The following is a 19816-nucleotide window of genomic DNA, read 5'->3' on the forward strand; positions in this document are numbered from 1 at the left end:
GTTTTTATGACCTTATAGAAATAATAACAGATCTAAGGTTAGGATCACAGACATTAAAATAGTTACTTCTAAGAAATCTTGTTTTGGAAGAATGAAGTAAAGTTTTGAAGATAACTCTGCTCTAAGAATTCATTGTATCCTGTAAATCTGAAAACAAACATATTTATCAGTCTTAGAAGTATTTATTAAATATCTTCAGTATCTGTGTCAGGGTTCCATCCTCTATCCTGTCTTTTTTTAAGATAACTATGATGTTAACTATAAGGAAATATTATTCACAAGTATTTTTAATAATCATAGCCAAGGGAGACTCAAGAGATGCAGATTCAATCCCTGGGTCGGGAAGATCTCCCTGGAGGAGGAAATGGCAACCCACTCCACTATTCTTGCCTAGAACATCCCATGGACAGAGGTGCCTCTTGGGTCACAGGTCATGGAGTCGCAAAGAGTCGGACACAACCGAGTACACACGCATGATGCATGTATGCATATAAAGTATACGTACACTTGCTTACTAAGTGAATTTATAATATTTTGTGTCTATGATGCTATACACGGGGATAAAAGCCATAGGACCTTATGATGCACCTCTCCAACTAATAGTATTAAGAAAACATTTGCTTAAAATAAAATAATCGATAGGTGAATTGTATGGTATACTGTTAATAAAGATGTTATTTAAGAACATGAAAGTGGCTAAAATAACATAAAGCCATTAAAAAGAAAGTAACAAGATTTGTGAACAGGGATAATTAATGTCTCAAGTGAAAATTATTATGTTTACTAGTTATACCAAGAAAAATATAATGAGAGAAAACAGAGCAAAATGCTTTACTGGTAAGACATTTGACCTTCAGTGAATTATAGTTCATAAGCAAGGGTTCCAGAGAACACAATTTATTTTTTAAGATATTGAAAGTCAAGGGATTGCATTTTGTATTCAGCTCTCCCATGATTTATCTACAAAACCCCTTGATGAACTATGTGATATTTCATCTGCTAGAAAATCCTGGATTTACTTTTGGCTGCACCGAGAGTAAACCCAGGAGAGTCTCCAACTTGCTACCCTACCGTAACTTCCTTGGTAGGACTCCCAGCTCCAGCCCTAAGTGCTGTCGTCCAGCATGTGGAACCGTTCTAATGCACAGTTTCATAATGTCACAGTGGAGTGAAATGCCAGACCGGCTGTGTATGGTTGGTGGGCATCAAGAGTGTGGGTTTATATTGTTCAGTGTCCCTTGCCCAGGTTGAAGCCTCTGAACAATCCTTTCCAGCACCTCTCTTTCTCAAATCTCATTAACTTCTAGATTTCTCTATTAGAATCCTCTGAGGTTATGGATTTTTGTTTGCAACAACACCCAGACCCTCTTCTATTCCTATGAATCCCCCTCTTCACTCTCCAGGGAACTCAGTTCCTTTCCTGCTTGAGGCTCAGTTTAACCTAAATCAGTTTGTTTCGTGATCACTTCATGCTTACGTGGAAGGTGCCCAACTGGTTCTTATTCCAGGGTTTTTACCTCCTGCAGTTGCTTCTCTCCAAATATAATTCCAGCAGTTTCTCTTTCTGCCCAACACTTTGATGTGTTTTACTGGAGTCCCTTTTGGTTCCTCTGGTTTCTGTCCTTTAACTTCTGTCCTTCAGATCTTATCCGTAGCTTCTTTCTTTTTCTTAATCATTATCCTATTCTCCTTTAAAACCGTGTATGCTTTATCAACCAAAATGTTGTCTTTTTCCCTAGATAAGATATGGTTTTTCTTTTTTTTTCTTTAAATTTTTCAACACTGTAGTCCTATTCAGAGAGTCACATGTTTACCTTGCATGCTAACTTCACAGAACACTCCTACCTATTAAGGATAATCCAATTCATTTCTATTGCATATTTGTGATACTGATGACTGCACTTAAATTTTAACTCCAAAAACTTTAGACTCTAACCCTAGTTTGGATGGAAAGAGGACATTAAATTATGACAAAATTAGTCTCCTCAAGTGTAAAATTCAAATGTGGGAGGAAAAAAATCCTAAGTAATTAATCAGCTTGATTAAATGTTCTAAATGGTTAATAACAACTACCTATAGTAATATTAAATGTTCTGTCATTCTTGGTTCTTTTATCAGTTGTGACTTGGTACCTATGTGTGCATATTTATCAATTTCCATCTTTTTTAATGGATTAATACTAAATATTTCAACATTTCAATGGATAACACATGGGCACACCTAGTTTCCCCAGCCACTTTATAACCCCAATTTCCAAATTGTATTCATTCAGTAAATATATATTGAGCACTTACCATGTGTTGGGCACTATACCCCACTGGGGATTCCCTTATGACTATACAGTGAAAGTGAGAAATAGATTTAAGGGACTAGATCTGATAGACAGAGTGCCTGATGAACTATGGAAGGAGGTTCGGGACGTTACACAGGAGACAGGGATCAAGACCATCCCCAAGAAAAAGAAATGCAAAAAAAGCAAAATGGATGTATGAGGAGGCCTTACAAATAGCTGTGAAAAGAAGGGAAGCAAAAGCAAAGGAGAAAAGGAAAGATATTCCCATTTGAATGCAGAGTTCCAAAGAATAGCAAGGAGAGACAAGAAAGCCTTCCTCAGCAATCAATGCAAGGAAGTGGAGCAAAACAATAGAATGGGAAAGACTAGGGATCTCCTCAAGAAAATTAGAGATACCAAGGGAACATTTCATGCAAAGATGGGCTTGATAAAGGACAGAAATGGTATGGACCTAACAGAAGCAGAAGATATTAAGAAGAGATGGCAACAACACACGGAAGACTGTACAAAAAAGATCTTCACGACCAAGATAATCATGATGGTGTGATCATTCACCTAGAGCCAGACATCCCGAAATGTGAAGTCAAGTGAGCCTTAGAAAGCATCACTACGAACAAAGCTAGCGGAGGTGATGGAATTCCAGTTGAGCTCTTGCAAATCCTGAAAGGCAGTGCTGTGAAAGTGCTGCACTCAATATGCCAGCAAATTTGGAAAATTCAGCAGTGGCCACAGGACTGGAAAAGGTCAGTTTTCATTCCAATCCCAAACAAAGGCTATGCCAAAGAATGCTCAAACTACCGCACAATTGCACTTATCTCACACGCTGGTAAAGTAAGGCTCAAAATTCTCCAAGCCAGGCTTCAGCAATACGTGAACCGTGAACTTCCAGATGTTCAAGGTGGTTTTAAAAAAGGCAGAGGAACCAGAGATCAAATTGCCAACATCCGCTGGATCATGGAAAAAGCAAGAGAGTTCCCGAAAAACATCTATTTCTGCTTTATTGACTATGCCAAAGCCTTTGACTGTGTGGATCACAATAAACTGTGGAAAATTCTTCAAGAGATAGGAATACCAGACCACCTGAACTGCCTCTTGAGAAACCTAGATGCATGTCAGGAAGCAACAGTTAGAACTGGACATGGAAAAACAGACTGGTTCCAAATAGGAAAAGGAGTACGTCAAGGCTGTATATTGTCACCCTGCTTATTTAACTTCTATGCAGAGTACATCATGAGAAACGCTGGGCTGGCGGAAGCACAATCTGGAATCAAGATTGCCGGGAGAAATATCAATAACCTTAGATATGCAGATAACACCACCCTTATGGCAGAAAGTGAAGAAAAATTGAAGAGCCTCTTGAGGAAAGTGAAAGAGGAGAGTGAAAAAGTTGACTTAAAGCTCAACATTCAGATAATGAAGATCATGGCATCTGGTTCCATCACTTCATGGGAAATAGATGGGGTAACAGTGGAAATGGTGTCAGACTTTATCTTTTTGGGCTCCAAAATCACTGCAGATGGTGACTGCAGCCATAAAATTAAAAGACGCTTACTCCTTGGAAGGAAAGTTATGACCAACCTAGACAGCATATTAAAAAGCAGAGACATTACTTTGCCAACAAAGGTCCATCTAGTCAAGGCTATGGTTTTTCCAGTGGTCGTGTAAGGATGTGAGAGTTGGACTGTGAAGAAAGCTGACTGCTGAAGAATTGATGCTTTTGAACTGTGGTGTTGGAGAAGACTCTTGAGAGTCCCTTGGACTGCAAGGAGATCCAACCAGTCCATCCTAAAGGAGATCAGTCCTGAGTGTTCATTGGAAAGACCGATGCTAAAGCTGAAGCTCCAATACTTTGGCTGCCTGATGCAAAGAGCTGACTCATTTGAAAAGACCCTGATGCTGGGAAAGATTGAGGGCAGGAGGAGAAGGGAACAACAGAGGATGAGATCGTTGGATGGCATCACTGACTTGATGGCCATAGGTTTGGGTGAACTCTGGGAGTTGGTGATGGACAGGGAGGCCTGGCACAGACGAGTTGAACATGGGAGGAGAAGTGGAAAAGATAAGAATTTAAGAGAATTCAGAGATACTATAAATATCTATAAACACTATAAATATCTATAAATACTATAATACTATAAATATTATAAATTTGTATTTATACTAAGGAACAGACTCTAGTAATAACCAACCATCCAAAACTATAATGTTAAATTCATTTAGTCAGTAAATGAGCCTTTATATGCTGTTCACTAGAAAAGGTGCAAGAGATTCAGAAATAAAAGTATCAGTCCCGCTGTAGAAACTCAGGACTAGTGGGGAGGCTGTGAGGAAAGTGGACAGTTGCGCCCCTACAGTGCTGTGTGATGTGTGTGTGCTTCTCTGGAGATGGGTCCAAGGTGCTGTAGGAACACAGGAGAGGAGGAACATTCACCCACTGGGATTCATGGAAGGCTTCCAGGAGGAGGTGACATCTGAGTTCACTCTTAAAGGTTGAGTGAAGAAAAAAATCAGAAAAAAGGTGTTCAAGCAGAAGAAATGTACAAAGACATAGAACCGAGTAAGAGCAGTAGCTTTCTAATGCGAAGTTCATTATGCTGAAATTCGGGGGTGGGGGCGGGGGGAGAAGAAAACCTGAACTTAACTATGGGGCTGGAGAGGCAGAGAAAGATGGGAGGTTCAGAATGTCTTCTAGATTCTCTCTTGTCTCTTGGACACAAGAAGGATGGCTGGTAGCATCGCTTTGCTAACATAGGACATAGAGTCAGAAGCGTAGGTTTAGAGGTAAATTTTCAGGAATATCCATTAGCAAAGTAAATGATATATAGCATCAGAGAAAAATCACTCATTTATTCTGCAAGTTTTTACTGAGCACAGCTGTCAAGGAGTGATCTAGATGCTGAGGACACACTGCTGAATCAGACAGATCTAACATTGCTCAAGGTCTGCCTGTAAACAAACAGACAGAAAGATGTCCAGAGGAACCAGAGATCAATTGCTAGGCTTCAACAGTATGTGAACCAAGAACTTCCAGATGTACAAGTTGGGTTTCAAAGATGCAGAGGAACCAGAGAGCAAATTGCCAAATTCACTGGATCATGGAGAAAGTAAAGGAGTTCCAGAAAAACAGCTACTTCTGCTTCACTGACTGCACTAAAATTTTTGACTTTGTGTATTTGTCTTGAACAAAACAAACTGTGGAAAATTCTTAAAGGGATGGGAGTACCAGACCACCTTACCCATCTCCTGAGAAACCCGTGCATGGGTCAAGAAGCCAGTTAGAATTGGATGTGGAAAAATGGACTGGTTCAAAACTGGGAAAGGAGTACAACAAGGCCGTATATTGTCACCCTGCTTATTTAATTTACATGCAGAGTACATCATGAAAAATGCAAGGTTGGATGAATCACAAACTGGAATTTAAATTTCCAGGAGAAATATCAATAACCTCAGATATTCAGATAACATAAGAGCCTCTTGATGAGGGTGAAAGAGGAGAGTGAAAAAGCTGGCTTAAAACTCAACATTCAAAAAACTAAGATCATACAGCTGCCCCCATCACTTCATGGCAAACAAAAGGGGAAAAAGTAGCAGCAGTAACAGAGTTTATTTCTTGGGCTCCAGAATCACTGTGGATAGTGACTGTGGCCTTGAAGTTAAAAGACACTTGCTCCTTGGAAGGAAAGCTATGACACACCTAGACAGTTATTAAAAAGCAGAGACTTTTTAATCACTTTGCTGACAAAGGTCCATATTAGTCAAAGCTATGGTTTTTCCATGCGGATGCATAAATGTGAGAGTTGGACCATAAAGAAGGCAGAGTGCCAAAGAATTGATGCTTTCAAACTGTGGTGCAGGAGAAGACTCTTGAGAGTCCCTTGGGTTTCAAGGAGATCCAACTAGTCTATCCTAAAGGAAATGAGTCCTGAACATTCATTGGAAGGATTGATGCTGAAGCTGAAGCTCCAATACTTTGGCCACCTGATGTGAAGAACTGACTCACTGGAAAAGACCCTGATGCTGGGAAATGTTGAAGGCAGGAGGAGAAGGGGATGACAGAGGATGAGATAGTTGGATGGCACCACCAACTCAATGGACATGAGTTTGAGCAAGTTCCAGAAGATGATGAAGAACAGGAGAGCCTGGTGTGCTGTAGTCCAAGGGGTAACAAAGAGTTGGACACAACTTAGCGACTGAACAACAACAACAACAGGGATAAGGATTTGCCTGATTTCTTTTCTGCAAAGTAGGTGGTATTGTCATCTGCTCAAGGTGAAGACCCCAGGAGGCAGGATAATCTTTAAGGTTCAGCTTTGAAGTAGGACTCCTGGAAAATGGGAGTGGATGCTGCTACTGCTGCTGCTGCTAAGTCACTTCAGTCATGTCCGACTCTGTGCGACCCCACAGACAAGGACCTGTATAAAGGTCTGCAAGTAGCCCACTGAGTTCAGAAAGCTTGCATTTGTGGCTGCTGCATCTGCACGGTGGTAAGCTTCCCTCCAGCAGAGTCAGCAGCTGGGCAGTCAGGGAACTTGGTTGTGCTGTGTAGCACCTGTTCTGTCCTGGGAATATCCCTCTAGTCTTTCATTTGGTTTCTGTTGGACAGTCCTGAATTCATGGTCCCTTCAACAGACAGAACTAAACAAATCTGCAAGGCCAGAATTTATCTTCAAATTAGTCACTTAAAAGAAAACCCCTAATCTATGACATCTGAATATAAAATATGTATTAAAGTAGAAAGTATCAATAGGTAGGGCCCAGGATCTTTAGAGCTAAATGATCAGTGAAATGGCTGGAATGCTCCTTGTACTATTCTATTCCAGTGCGTATAATGTAACAAGGACTGCCTCTGATTCAATTAGAGATCCTTTTTTAAAAGTTAAATACATCGCTTCCCTAGGAACATAATTGTGAAACATTTTGTCATTATACTGTACAGCAGTCACTTTAAGATAACACAAATCTTGCTTCTTGCTGAGCATTTCCTTACTACTACATGCAAACAAAACAGAGGATGTAATCAAAAGGGTATTTGGCATGGGTCCAGAAAGCAATGTGAATTAGTCTACAACTGGCCGCCATAGTTTCAAGTCTGTTTCTGATCCATGACTTATTGCTTCATAACTGATCATTTCAAAGGTTTACCAGGGGAAAAAAAAAAAAAAGGTTTACCAGGATGGCACAGAAAAGGTCAGCCACTACCTTCTAGCTCATTGCAAAGTATTTCACTCGAGAACATTTTTGAATATTTAAAATGAGAGTATAAGACAATAAAAATGGTTTTTAACATCATTTTTCCCCCAATTTTCTACCAACAGTATAAACTAGTGGAGGGAATATTTACTTAAAGTGTAGAATTGCAGATGGAATACTTTAAGAAGCTGCTAATTTCTACTCCTTAACTCAACAGCAATTTATATAATAGAGAGAGGATTAGATAGTTTAATTTTCAGACTTCACATGGAGCATCTTAATTATTTTTTTAAAACAGCTGACTAAATTCTTGTTCTTATTTAGCATCCGATACAAAGGCAATTTTGTACTTTTTGTAAATTGATTTTCAAGCAATTTTACTGTTTAAATAATTCAGAAATTCAGTTTTGAAATAATTTAGTTTCTCTAGCCAAATTTGAGGTGTATGACATTAATCACATCTCACATCGTTCAGTACATCAGATGTCTTAATTACATTTTCTAAAGGTCCTCCAAGCCCTTTAAAAGCAAAGCTTTGAGAAGAGGAGGACACCCTGAGACTTGTCTTCACCTTTTGAGGGAGGCTTTAGAGCCCAGGGAAATGACTTGGACACCACCTCCTCAGGTATTTTTTAAACCATTCGGTGTATTTCCTGCCTTGTCCCTGTACGAATCAGGGTTAATTTCAAATTATAAGCCTACTTCATGTTATTGGCTAAAACGCTTTTATTTTCACATTTCACTTCCTCATAATACCTACTTTTCTAACTGTATACAGATTTTAATGCTTTACCAGAATATGCAAGTTTATTTTATGTAGGCTTCTCATGGTTTAATATTTACAGGTTAGTTTCCTCACACTCAATGACTATGCAATGAATAAATAATTTTAGTTTGATTGTAGATTGCAGTCTGAAAATCATTTCATTCATGAAACCAGAAAAGACTTCTGTTAAGAGCACCAGTATCTACCTCCATAAAGGCCAAACTGAGGAGCCTATTTCAAGTGACTTGAATTCAGGAAAACCATGATGAGCTTTTTCGGCACCAGCTGTGGCTTAGTGTAAAATTTTTGTAATGGTTGTAATGGTGGCGGTTTCTGTGAGTGAAAAATGGAAAGTATCGAGAAATGAGAAGAATATGGTTCAGCCCCTGGTCTCTGAGTGAAAAGAGGGGTGGAAACTCCGTGACTGGGGGCCCATCCGAACCATGCTGTCAGATTTAGGGGAGGGGGTAGGAAGAGAAAGCTCGCTGGGGGAAGGAGTGGGGCGCCAGACCGTCCCGGAGAGAGGGGGAGGGAAGGACGGGAGGGGACGGGAGCGGAGGAGCGCCGAGCCGAGGGGAGGGAGGAGAGGGAAAGTGGGAACAGAGTAGAGGAGTGGACGGAGCGCAGAGGTGCCCTTGCGCAGCGCGCGCAGTGGAGACGCATCCCGGCCGCTGCGCGGGAAGGCGGCCCATGTCGCGCCCCCGGCTGGTCCCGGGACCCCAGCGTGAGTCCCGCGTCTGGCGACCCGAGTCGCCGGGAGTCTGAGCTGCGGGCCACGCGGGAGTGGCGGTGGCAAGCCCGCTGGTCGTTATGAGGACGGATCTAAAATGACCGGCAAGCGGAAACCTCTCCAAACGCAGCTCAGGCGGTCAATCAGTGAGCAGTTGCGGGACTCCACTGCCAGAGCCTGGGATCGGCTGTGGAAAAACGTCCGGGAGAGACGGCTGGCAGGTCGGTGGCCCCAAGACTCGGGACTGCGCGGGGGCAGGAGAAGGGGCGGGCCGCGTCGCCCGCCCCGGCCCACCGTCCCGCCGCCGCTCTGGGCTCCCTACACAGGTTTTCTGAGCCCCGGGTTGGGTGGAGAAGGCTGCTCCCACCATCCTCGCTGGACCGGGTCGGAGCGCCCACGCTCACCGCGCTCAGTCTTTGCGCGCGCTGGACCTGGGGGTGGGTGTGGGCTCCGCCCCGCGCGCGCTGACAGTCTGGCCGGGCGCTGCGCTCCCGGCGTGGAGCCGGCGTGGGGGTTACCTGGGGAGTCTTTCTTAAGTGGCCACTTTTCCTGGGCTGGCCCCGGCTCCGCCGCTATCCACCCGCCCTAGCCCAGTGAATGAATGAGTGCCCAGCCCAAGCGGCCCTCCGGGAGAGTGGTCCCTCTCCCAGCTTCGCCTTTTCCACTAGGGACGCGTCTACTGCCTGTGTGGGAGGAGGAGTCAGACAAGGCCAGGGAGCATACCCAAAGCTCTGGGAGACAGATGTTTACGAGGTAGAGGGGGAGGATTTGGGGAAAAACAGATGGACAGTGGTTGGTGCTGGCTGATAGCTGCCCACCACCTCTGTCCAGCTGTGGATCAGGTTCTCCTCACTTTGGGGCTGTGAAAGAGGGGCCTCTCTTTTGGAACCCATTGCTCATGAATCAGAGGAAGAGAAGAGGTGATTATTCCGAGCCAAGAGGTCCTTAAGAATCCTTGCTTCTGTCAGAAGGCCAGTCCCCTCCTTAGCTCTTTCTCCAGCTTCCTGGCTGTGGTCTTTCTTCTGGGCATGCTCCTTTGAGCTACCACCTCGAAGGGCCAGGGATGTAGGAAGTGGTCTGAGCCCTCTCAGAGTCCATGCTGGAGCATTAGGTCTGGTCAGTCACCACATCATACCTGCCACGATAAGGGAAGGAAGCCCTACTCCACAGCACCCTCCCCAGGCAGTGTAGGATTTAGGACTGCTTTCCCCAAGTGTTAGCAGCTGGAAGATATTTCTGGAATTGAGGGCATGTGAATGAAAGGGCCCCCTGAGCTGACCGTTAGTGGAGTCTCTGGATCTTCTGGCCTCCTCTCTCTACAGCAGCATCTCCTGAGTGGGCCAGTGACCACAGGGGTGGAAGAGAGGTCAGGAGAAGAAGAAGGGGTGATGCCTGGACAGAGGGCGGGATGGGTGGGATGGAAGAGTTAACCTCCTCTGGGCTCCTCCCCCTTGTTCCTCTTGAAGAGCTATAGAAGTCCTTTGCAAGATGTTCTGCCCTTTCTCCCATGCAGCCACATCTCTCCATCAGTCTGACAGCATTCTCGAATAGATGCCCAAAGTCGGTGTCTCCTTGAGCTGGATCTTTTATCAACCTAACTGGTCAAATTAGAAGCGGGTATCATAGATGCTTCCAGCATTCAATAGTGTCAGCATAGACTGGTCATCCCTTAGTTTCTCTCCAATACAGTGGCCCCATTTAGTAAGCACCCAAGAAATAAACAGACTTTGCATTCTGAACCCAGAAATAAGTTGTGGTAACCCACTAGTTTTACTGTTGATTTTTAAGACCTGTATGTTCACTGCAGACCTCAATTAATAACAATTAATAACTTTCCTGGTTATCATGCTAAATTGTATAATCTACATGATGGATGGTGTTAGAGAAATTATTGTGGTCTAGTAAATTTTGTTGCTTCATAACTGCAGAATGCTTACTGCAAATGTCTCCTTCATAGCTTCTGTTATTAAGTTTGTTAAGTTTGTTAAATCAATGGATCCTCAGGAAACAAGAAGTCTTTCCAGGAGGGCTGCCAAGGCTGTGCTGGGTTTTATAGAAGCTGAGGCCAAGGATGACTGCAGCCTTGTCTTTTTAAAAAGGAGATCTGGGAAGGAAGAGAGCATAATGTAAAGTCTGAAAACCATTGAGATTTTCCAGGGAAGTCATATGTTCACACTGATTTTAGACACTGCAGTTTAGTTAGGGCAGTGGAGAGAAAAAGTTTTGATTCTGGAAAGTAAGCAATAGGTAGAGATTTTTAAGATAATGAAATATAGACATTATAAGACTAAAAGTGGCTTCAGAATGGTTAAGTATAAGAGTTCTCCCAGAGTAGTGTAATTATTATTTTTTAAATAGTGGTGTGAGGTTTTAAAATGTTTAATCAGAATATTAATATCTGCTCACCCATAATCTGCTTACCACTCTGTTAACAGCAGATGCCAGCAGGTTATTCAACTGGGACCAAACAATCCCCTGTGAAGAGACTTCAACCTCTGCTTCTCTAAGCGAGCTGGGATGCCTGCCACAAAACCAAGCCAGCTCCATGAAGGAGCTTTTAGATGCAAATTGATTTTCTTGGGTTTTCTTGCAAAGGTAGCTAAAATATGGAACTTTGGCTATGAGACACTGAAATACTTACGTTATTAATGTTGGCATCAATTCTAGGTGAAAGTGTTTTCCGTTTGTAAAAGCCTTCTTTATATGGTTTACTTCACAGTATCATAATAACCAACTAAATAAGTGTACCCCAGAGAGAATCTGCCCCCTCAAGGGATGTTATGGGGCTATTGGCTTTTTTCTCCCTGTCTTTTTCTATCATATAAAAGTTCTGTGCTGGTACTTCTTTAATTTCCCTAAAATTTTCTCCTTTTTCTTCTTTCAGTATTTATTTGCTTATTTAGCTGTGCCGGGTCTTAGTTGTGGCAGCTATGTAGTTTCCTGACCAGGGATCAGACCCTGGCCCCCTGCATTGGGAACGTGGAGTCTTAGCCACTGGACCACCAGGGAAGTCCCACCTAAAATTTTCTTCCTATTACGCTTAGTCAATAGAACAGTATTCAGGGTGCTTTATAGCAAACTTGTATTTGTTGTCTGGAGCATTCTGAAGGTTTCTGATGCTCTCTTTTGCTTTTTAACATCCTGAGGCAAGAAATCCTTATTCTAACTCACTTTTCTCTTCATGAAAGTCTGCCTTGTCAATGTGCCAAAAAGATAAGAAGTAGTAGAACTGTTTAAACACAGTGAAGCCTGTCGATTTCTGTGTGGTGGGACCATATTTAGGAAGGAGTCTCCTAATGCTCGGCACAATGATACAAATAATGAAGCTGATAGAAGGATAAGGTTTTGAATGATGTTCAAATATGTTCACGTCATTACAAAATTATACAAAGGGGTTATTGGTAAAGAAGAACTGATACTGGGAGCTCTGCTTGGGCTTTCCAGTTCTGGAGTAGCTGCCAGATTTTCATCAGATTGTGGTGTTTTTGCCAACATGTACTTTTTAATTACCTAAGACTCTAATCCTCATAAGGGTCAATGAGAGTTTTTCTCACCTGTCATCTCAATATTGATCATTGTAATAATGGTGGTAATTGTTGTTTATTCCTGAGACGACAAAGTTAGTTAGTGTTCAAACTAGTGTTCTGATTCAAGTTGTCAGAAGTCAAAGGTCACCTGTGCCTACTTTGTGTTATACCACTCTGCCTCTCCATGGGCCTTACGGAGACACATGGACCTCAACTCCTTTCTCCAAGTCTCTCTGTCATTTGCAGTTAGTTTTAAAAAGAATAAGTAAATTAATTGGAAAAATTACTCTTTCCCTCTGCAGTGACAAGGAGAACCCTATGCACCAAATGCTTGCCCCCTAGTCATCCTATTGGGCTGGGTAGTGTATGGGCTCATAGAGAGTTGAAACAAACAAACAGCCATATATCTGCCTTGTTGGGGCCCTTATGTGTGTGCTCAGCCCATTACCATCGCTGCAAGAAGCCAAGGGCCACAGGAAAGAAATGTTGTCATAAAGCCTCAGTACATGTTTCTTCAAGGTGGATGAGTGACAGGTTCTTTGGCCTCTCGATTTCCCTAATCAGCCACCACTGATGACAGTTCTTAACCTTTATAGCATCATTAAATTTTCTAGGCAGAAGCACGCCCTTTAGCTTTTGGTCTTTGTAAGCAGCTTCCTCAGTGGCTCAGCGGTAAAGAATACGCCTGTGATGCAAAAGACAGAGAAGACCCCGGGTTCAATCCCTAGGTCAAGAAGATCCCCAGGAGGAGGGCATGGCAACCACTCCAGTGTTCTTGCCTAGAGAATCTCATGGACAGAGGCTGGTGGCCTACAGTCCATAGGGTCACACAGGGTCGGACACAACTAAAGTGACCAAGTACCCATGCAAGCAGCTTGAACTACTTCTCAAAAGCTAAGGTCTGAAAAAAATCCAAATGAGTTTTCTGAAGCTTTCTGCTCCTTTATTGAAACCTAACTATTTTGATGGAGATGTAATCCATATATTTGATTCCTTTATACTCACATAACGATATTTAGGTAGGTTGTGAACTAATTGAATGTTGAAGTCTTTTGATCTCTTTCATTGTCTCATTCTAAATCATTTCTCTTAGACACAGGACGTTATATTGCTGCCCAAAATAAACTAACCTAAAGCACTGAAAAGTTTGGGTTTTGTTAGAAATGCTAATTCCACCAAATTTCAGTGAGTTCTTGTCATGTTAAAACAGGTTTATTCATCCTCAAAGTCAACAGCAGCATCCTGTGATGTGATGTAAACATGAGATTGGGTCTTTAATGCAGAGTGGGATCAAGAATAGAACACGGGCCATAAAAATGTTCCTTATTAAAATCTAAATGGGTTCCATGATAGCAAGAAGTACAGAATCACGATGATACAAGCTGATCCTTTTCATTTGTTTTATATATGTTTTTCCTTTCTATTCTCACTTTACCGTAAAGGACACCCCATCCTACTCTGTTGGGTTTTTACTTTTTAAACATCTCTTGAAAAGGGAAACAAAAAAAAATCTGACTCAGGTAAATATACAATGAAAATCAGAGAAAGAGAGCACATTACCTGTGCCAGGGTTCCTCTCAGCCTTAGCTACCCACAGGGTGACCTGGAGCCTTTCAGAAACATGAATTTTTCAGTGCCTCACAGAGACTCTGATTCAGTTCACTTAGGGTCCAGGGATCAGTATTTTTTAAAGCTCTGCAGATGGTTCCAGTGCACAGTCTGGGTTCAGAGTCACTGACTTGTGTTAACTACCATATGACAACTCACAGAAGTCTGTGTCTATTACTGATGCAAGATCATAGTCTAAGTCCTTAAGAGAAGTTTTGCTTAAGTGAAGTTGGAATGAACTTGTTATTTTACAGGGACAGAGGGGGAAAAAAAGCCAGTTTTCCTGGAGCATAAGAAAAAAGGTGGTACAAGTAGGTGGTAGGAGATCACGTCAGAGTTATGGGTAGCACCAAGCTATAAGATCAAGTTGGGCTTTGTTGCCAGGGCAAGGAGGTTGTATTTGGTACTGCATGTGATAAGCAAGCTTCCCTGATGGCTCAGAGGGTAAAGAATCCACCTGCAATGTGGGAAAGCTAGGTTAAATCCCTGGGTTGGGAAGATCCCCTAGAGAAGGGAATGGCTACCCACTCCAGTATTTTTGTCTGGAGAATTCCATGGACAGGGGAACCTGGCAGGCTGCAGTCCATGGGGTCAAAAGAGTCGGACATGACTGAGCAATAAGCAAAGGATTTTAAGCAGAGGAGAGACAGGACTTGAATAAGTTACTGCTGGAGTGGTCTAGGTGAGAGAGAAACAGTGGCACGGGTGGGAGTGACAGTCATGGAAATGGAGAGAACGAGACAGATAGATTCGGGATATGTCTTGAACGTAGCACAACAGTGCTTACATTTTCAGTTGGAGGCTGATGGAGAGGGTTCAAGAGCCCCTAGGTTTGTAAGGCCAGGGGCTGAGATGGGGACACGTGGCATATTTGTATCTTGCAATTGCGCTTTTTTTTTTTTTTTTTTTTTTGCATAAGCCAGATGAAGAGTAAGTTCTTCTTTGGCCAAATTAGGGCAAAGGTGCCTGTTAGATTCCAGTGTGTGTGTGTGCTCAGTCTCTCAGTTGCGTCCAACTCTTTGAAACCCCATGGACTGTAGCCCACCAGACTCCTCTGTCCATGGGGTTTCCCAAGAAAGAATACCAGAGTGGGTTACTATTTCCTTCTCCAGGGAATCATCCCTACCCAGGGATTGAATCCATGTCTCTTGCATCTCCTGCATTGGCAGATGAATTCTTTACCACTGTGCCACCTGGGAAGCCCCATTAGACATCCTAAATAAATGTCAAAGATTCAGATGTACAAGGAAAGTTTTGGGAGAAAAGTCAAATGCAGAGATAGAAATCTGAGAGTTATTGGCATATGACTATTATAGAGTAAAGCCTTTGGACTGGATGGGGTTCCTTAAGAAGAGAATATAGTTAAGAGGAGATGCCAAGGACCAAGTCCTAGAGTATCCTTTATTTACAGCACAATATTTGGACATGAACTGTATGTACATAAACATGTGCTAAATTTCTGGAGAATAAGAAAAAGCAGCCCTGTTCCTAAACTCAGCCTTCTGGCGACTGAATAATAGTAGTGATATATTAAATAATCTTTAGTGACAGATTTACTTGATCTTAGAACTGTTGATAAATAAAAAATAATCATAAAAATATATCTCACTTTATTAATAAAATATGCATTTTAAATCTAAAAATGATATTGCAAAGTAAATTTTAAATAACATTTAAAAGAAAGACTTCTTAAGATTGCCCCCATAAAAATTAAAATATAGTTGATTAGATAAAAATGGTCCTAGAAGGAATACTTCTATGGTTACTGTGACTTGTTGGCCCCATATCTGATGGGGTAAGAAGTTTATATTGGAAAGGAGATTTCTCCAGTATCTTGATATCTAGGAATAGGCTAATCAAAGTTTAGCTTTTAAGAAAGGTTCTGTACTATATTGAATTTTCCAAGATTGCATCCATTTGCTGACTTTTACTCATTGTGGTCTTTCCATAATAAAGATGATTGAAGGGAAATTTCTCAGAGAAAAATAGATAACAAAGTCTTTAAGTTTTTGTGTTTCTAATGAGGATAACTTAAATATGACCTAATCTACAATATGCTACCTAACCCGTGGAAGTAATGGTTTCCTCCTAGAGCTGGAGCAAAGAAAGGACCATATTCATTATTTGTGGGTGATTTCTCTGAATAGGAGACAGGAGCTCTACCAGTTGGCCAAAATTCCTTAAGAAGACCATCTGATACCATTTTTGTTAGTCACCAAGCTGGTCACTTACTTGGACATGGAGCACATCTAATGAAATTAATATATATTCTTTTTTTTTTTTCGTTTTTAATCTTCTGTTGAACAAAACAACTTACGGGTTTATCCAACAGTATATTTCTATTCTTCCCTTTTGCAAATTTGTGTGTGTGTGCTTAGTCGCTCAGTCATGTCCAACTCTTTGTGACCCCGTGGACTGTAGCCTGCCAGTCTCCTTTGTTTGTGGGGATTCTCCAGGCAAGAATACTGAAGTAGGGTTGCCATGCCCTCCTCCAGGGGACCTTTCCAACCTAGGGATTGAACCCAGGTCTCCAGATTTGCAGGCGAATTCCTTACCATCTGAGCCACTAGGGAAACCCATTTCGCAAGTTCAGGGATATTGCAAAATGAAAACAAGCATGATTTGAAGAGTGTTGCAATGTTCCTGGGCTGGCGCTATTTTTTTTTTTTTCCCCAAAATCCTTGAGTGTTTGGTCCTAAAGCAATCGAGTTGAAGGATAAACATTTTTGTCACGTTTGTATTTAGTCAATAAGTATTTATTGAGCCATGAAATAGCATCCTTGTCAAAGCATGTTGGGACTGTAGTGCAGGATATTAAGTCAGGACTGTGGTTTTATCCTGGCAAAGCACACAAATTTTATTTATTATGCCACCCAAATCACTCAACTGATCTGTTTAACCAGAAATAGCACAGGCTTCCAGAAAGTGCTAAAGGACAGTATAGAATGCACCATGACTACACAATATTGTATTTGCAAACCTGCTGTGTCAAGCTATCTTATCTTCTCAGGCAGAATATTTCCTTAGTAACATTTTTATCTAAGATAAAATGTTCAGAACCTTATGGTTCTGTTATTTTGTGTAGTGGGGCATATTTTAATCTATATTTCATCATGGCATACCATGGTTGTTGAATACTTCTTTCTCCTTCCTATATATGAAGTTAAATGAACCACAGAGATAATCATACAGCCTCATGAAAAGTGATACATTTACCAGCAGTGATTTTAACTGGAAGACTTATATGCTTCTTATCCTCTCTACACCAAGTGAAAACATGTCCAATTTCCTTGAAGGATCTTTAAAAGTGTTTTCCACTGAAATTTAATAATTTCCATTAGAGTAATGTCCTTAAAGTCCAAATGTTTTAATAACTGGAAGTTGTAACTGTGTAAATTAAACTTATCTACTGCTGCATAAGAATGTATGGTTTGTCACAATGACATCGCAAAGGTGGCTTCTCTTTCTTGCCTGATGCTGAGTTGCATTCATTGTAGACCTCTTGAAAAACATGATGGATTGCACGTATCTTAGCCAAGAGGAGTTGTCCCCATGGTCTTGGAAATAAATTGCATCTTTATTTTAGTCCCAAGAAAAGATTTCATAAGCAATAGGCTTAAAGAGGAGCAATTGTTAGAATGAAGATAAGTGGGAAAAAAATAAGCTTTTACATATTTCAACCATTGTCTTATAGGCTGTTTTATTCTTTTTGGAAAGAAAGAAGAGCGGCTTTATGATAAGTATTTGATTTCTAGTTCTTGAATCTAAATCAAAGCAACAATGACAAATGAAAAATTACTCTTAACCACACTGTAGTGGTGGAAAAAGGATTGAAGCTATTTGAGATATCATCATTTGTGTAAAATCACAGCTGTGTAATGATAATTAACATCTGTGAAATTAGCATCAGTTCAGCCATAATGTTGATATAAATGTTTGGCATAGCTATGGCTACACTGCTGGGAACATAGATTTCCTAGTATCTTGAAGGCATGTTGTTTACTTTTGTTGTGTAAAATGTAAAGGAGGGCGGGGGTTAGTGGTGTTCTGGCATGAAGAAAGATCACTGGCAAACATCAGGGTCTAGTGGTTAAGAGCAGGGGACCCCAACTCCTGGGCTGCAGGCCAGTACCTCTATCCGGGTTACACAGCAGGTGAGCGTTGGTCTGGAGAGCGAGCAAAACTTCATTTGTTGCTCCCCATCGTTTACATTACTGTCTGAACCATCCCCTCCCCACCCCATCTGTGGAAAAATTATCTTCCACAAAACCGGTCCCTGGTGCCGAAAAGCCTGGGGACCACTGGTTAAGAGCAGTTACTGGAGCAAGGCTACGTGGGTTTAAATCCTGCCTCCACCATTTACTCAGTGGGTCCTTGGTCAAAATAAATAATCTTGATGTTCCTAAATTTCCCCATCTTTAAAAAGGAGGAGAAGCATAGTACTTATCTCATAGGGCTATCCTGAAGATTAAATGAGTTAATATTTTCAAAGCATTTAGCATAATGTCTGACTCCTTAATTAACATTGTGTAAGAGTTTATTTTAAAAAATACAAATAGACGGATATAGATGCATAGATGCATCCTCTGTGAAGAATAGACATGTTTTCTGATAAGCAAGAGATGCTTTTTGCTCTAGCCTTAAACCACCCACTCGCTTCATACCTGGATTCATCTGCCTTGTTTCTGTATTTAATGGACCCATTCTAGATCCCATTTTAGGGATTTCCAAGAGCTAAGAGATTAGTTTGCTATGAATGGAATTAAAAATAAATGAAATAGTACATATGTTGCTAGTATGGTTGGCAGCATCTTGTGCAAGTCTATTAGTGTTATAGCATGAGTCATTCATTATACTAACATTCTATCTTTCTGAAAGATCATCAATTACAGTTTGTTCATCAAAATACCATCAGCTTTTTAAAGCTATGCAACAAAGAATTCATTCCCGTGTCCTTGGCCTAAAGGGAATTTGATGGAGGCCTAATTAAAATGAGAGAAGTTGGACTAGATAATCTCTAAGGCCCTATTTAACTTTAAAGATCAGTGAGTCTATAAAACTAGCTTGTGTGTCTAAAAGAAGCTTAATGCCCTGAGTCTTAGTTCCTTTTCTGTCTGGATTTCATTGGATGTTTTGATAGACTAGGAAAAGGCAGAAGCCCAGAAGTATACCCCAGGATACCTGCTGATGTCATTTCCCATGCCTCTTTGGTTACCTAACTTCCATCAACTGCAGCAACTTAATTGGTACTTGTGTTATTGGAATGCTACTTTCTGTTATTGGAACTACATCTGCCAGAATTGGAAAAGGAATGAGGAGAACAAGCTAGGAGTCCAGGGCCTGCAGTCACCAGGAGAATCTCCCTGAAACACACACAGGCAGGGCCCAGTGCTCAGACTGGCCCCACACTTGGTTTAAGGCTCTACTGTTACAATCTTGAAATTATTAATAATTGTTGAATGAAAGGCCCACATTTTTATTTATACTGGGTAGAACAAATGATGTAGCTAATCCTGCATTCAGAAGCCAGTCTCTTGTATAGTCATGTCTTGATTGGTACGTTCACTCTCATTGATAATTTGGTATTATTTAAGATGTATGGATGTGAGAGTTGGACCGTGAAGAAGGCTGAGTGCCAAAGAATTGATGCTTTTGAACTGTGGTGTTGGAGAAGACTCTTGAGAGTCCCTTGGACTGCAAGG

The 19816-nt window shown here is 41.4% G+C and overlaps 1 protein-coding gene across 7 annotated transcripts in view; it reads left to right on the forward strand.

Moving 5' to 3' along the window:
• Positions 1-19816, forward strand: part of STARD13 (StAR related lipid transfer domain containing 13) — a 573794-nt gene that overhangs the window by 334135 nt on the left and 219843 nt on the right. For 2 of the 7 annotated variants that reach the window (XM_042254789.2, XM_042254795.2), the window contains exon 1: positions 8835-9200. The exons of the other annotated variants lie outside the window; for them this stretch is intronic. In XM_042254789.2, coding sequence (XP_042110723.1) covers positions 9077-9200 — 124 coding nt within the window. In that variant the 5' untranslated portion in view covers positions 8835-9076. Of the gene's footprint in view, positions 1-8834; positions 9201-19816 lie in introns of those variants that run through there. 7 annotated transcript variants of the gene reach the window in all.

The sequence above is a fragment of the Ovis aries genome, chromosome 10, assembly GCF_016772045.2.
Source record: "Ovis aries strain OAR_USU_Benz2616 breed Rambouillet chromosome 10, ARS-UI_Ramb_v3.0, whole genome shotgun sequence".
Taxonomy (NCBI): Eukaryota; Metazoa; Chordata; class Mammalia; order Artiodactyla; family Bovidae; genus Ovis; species Ovis aries.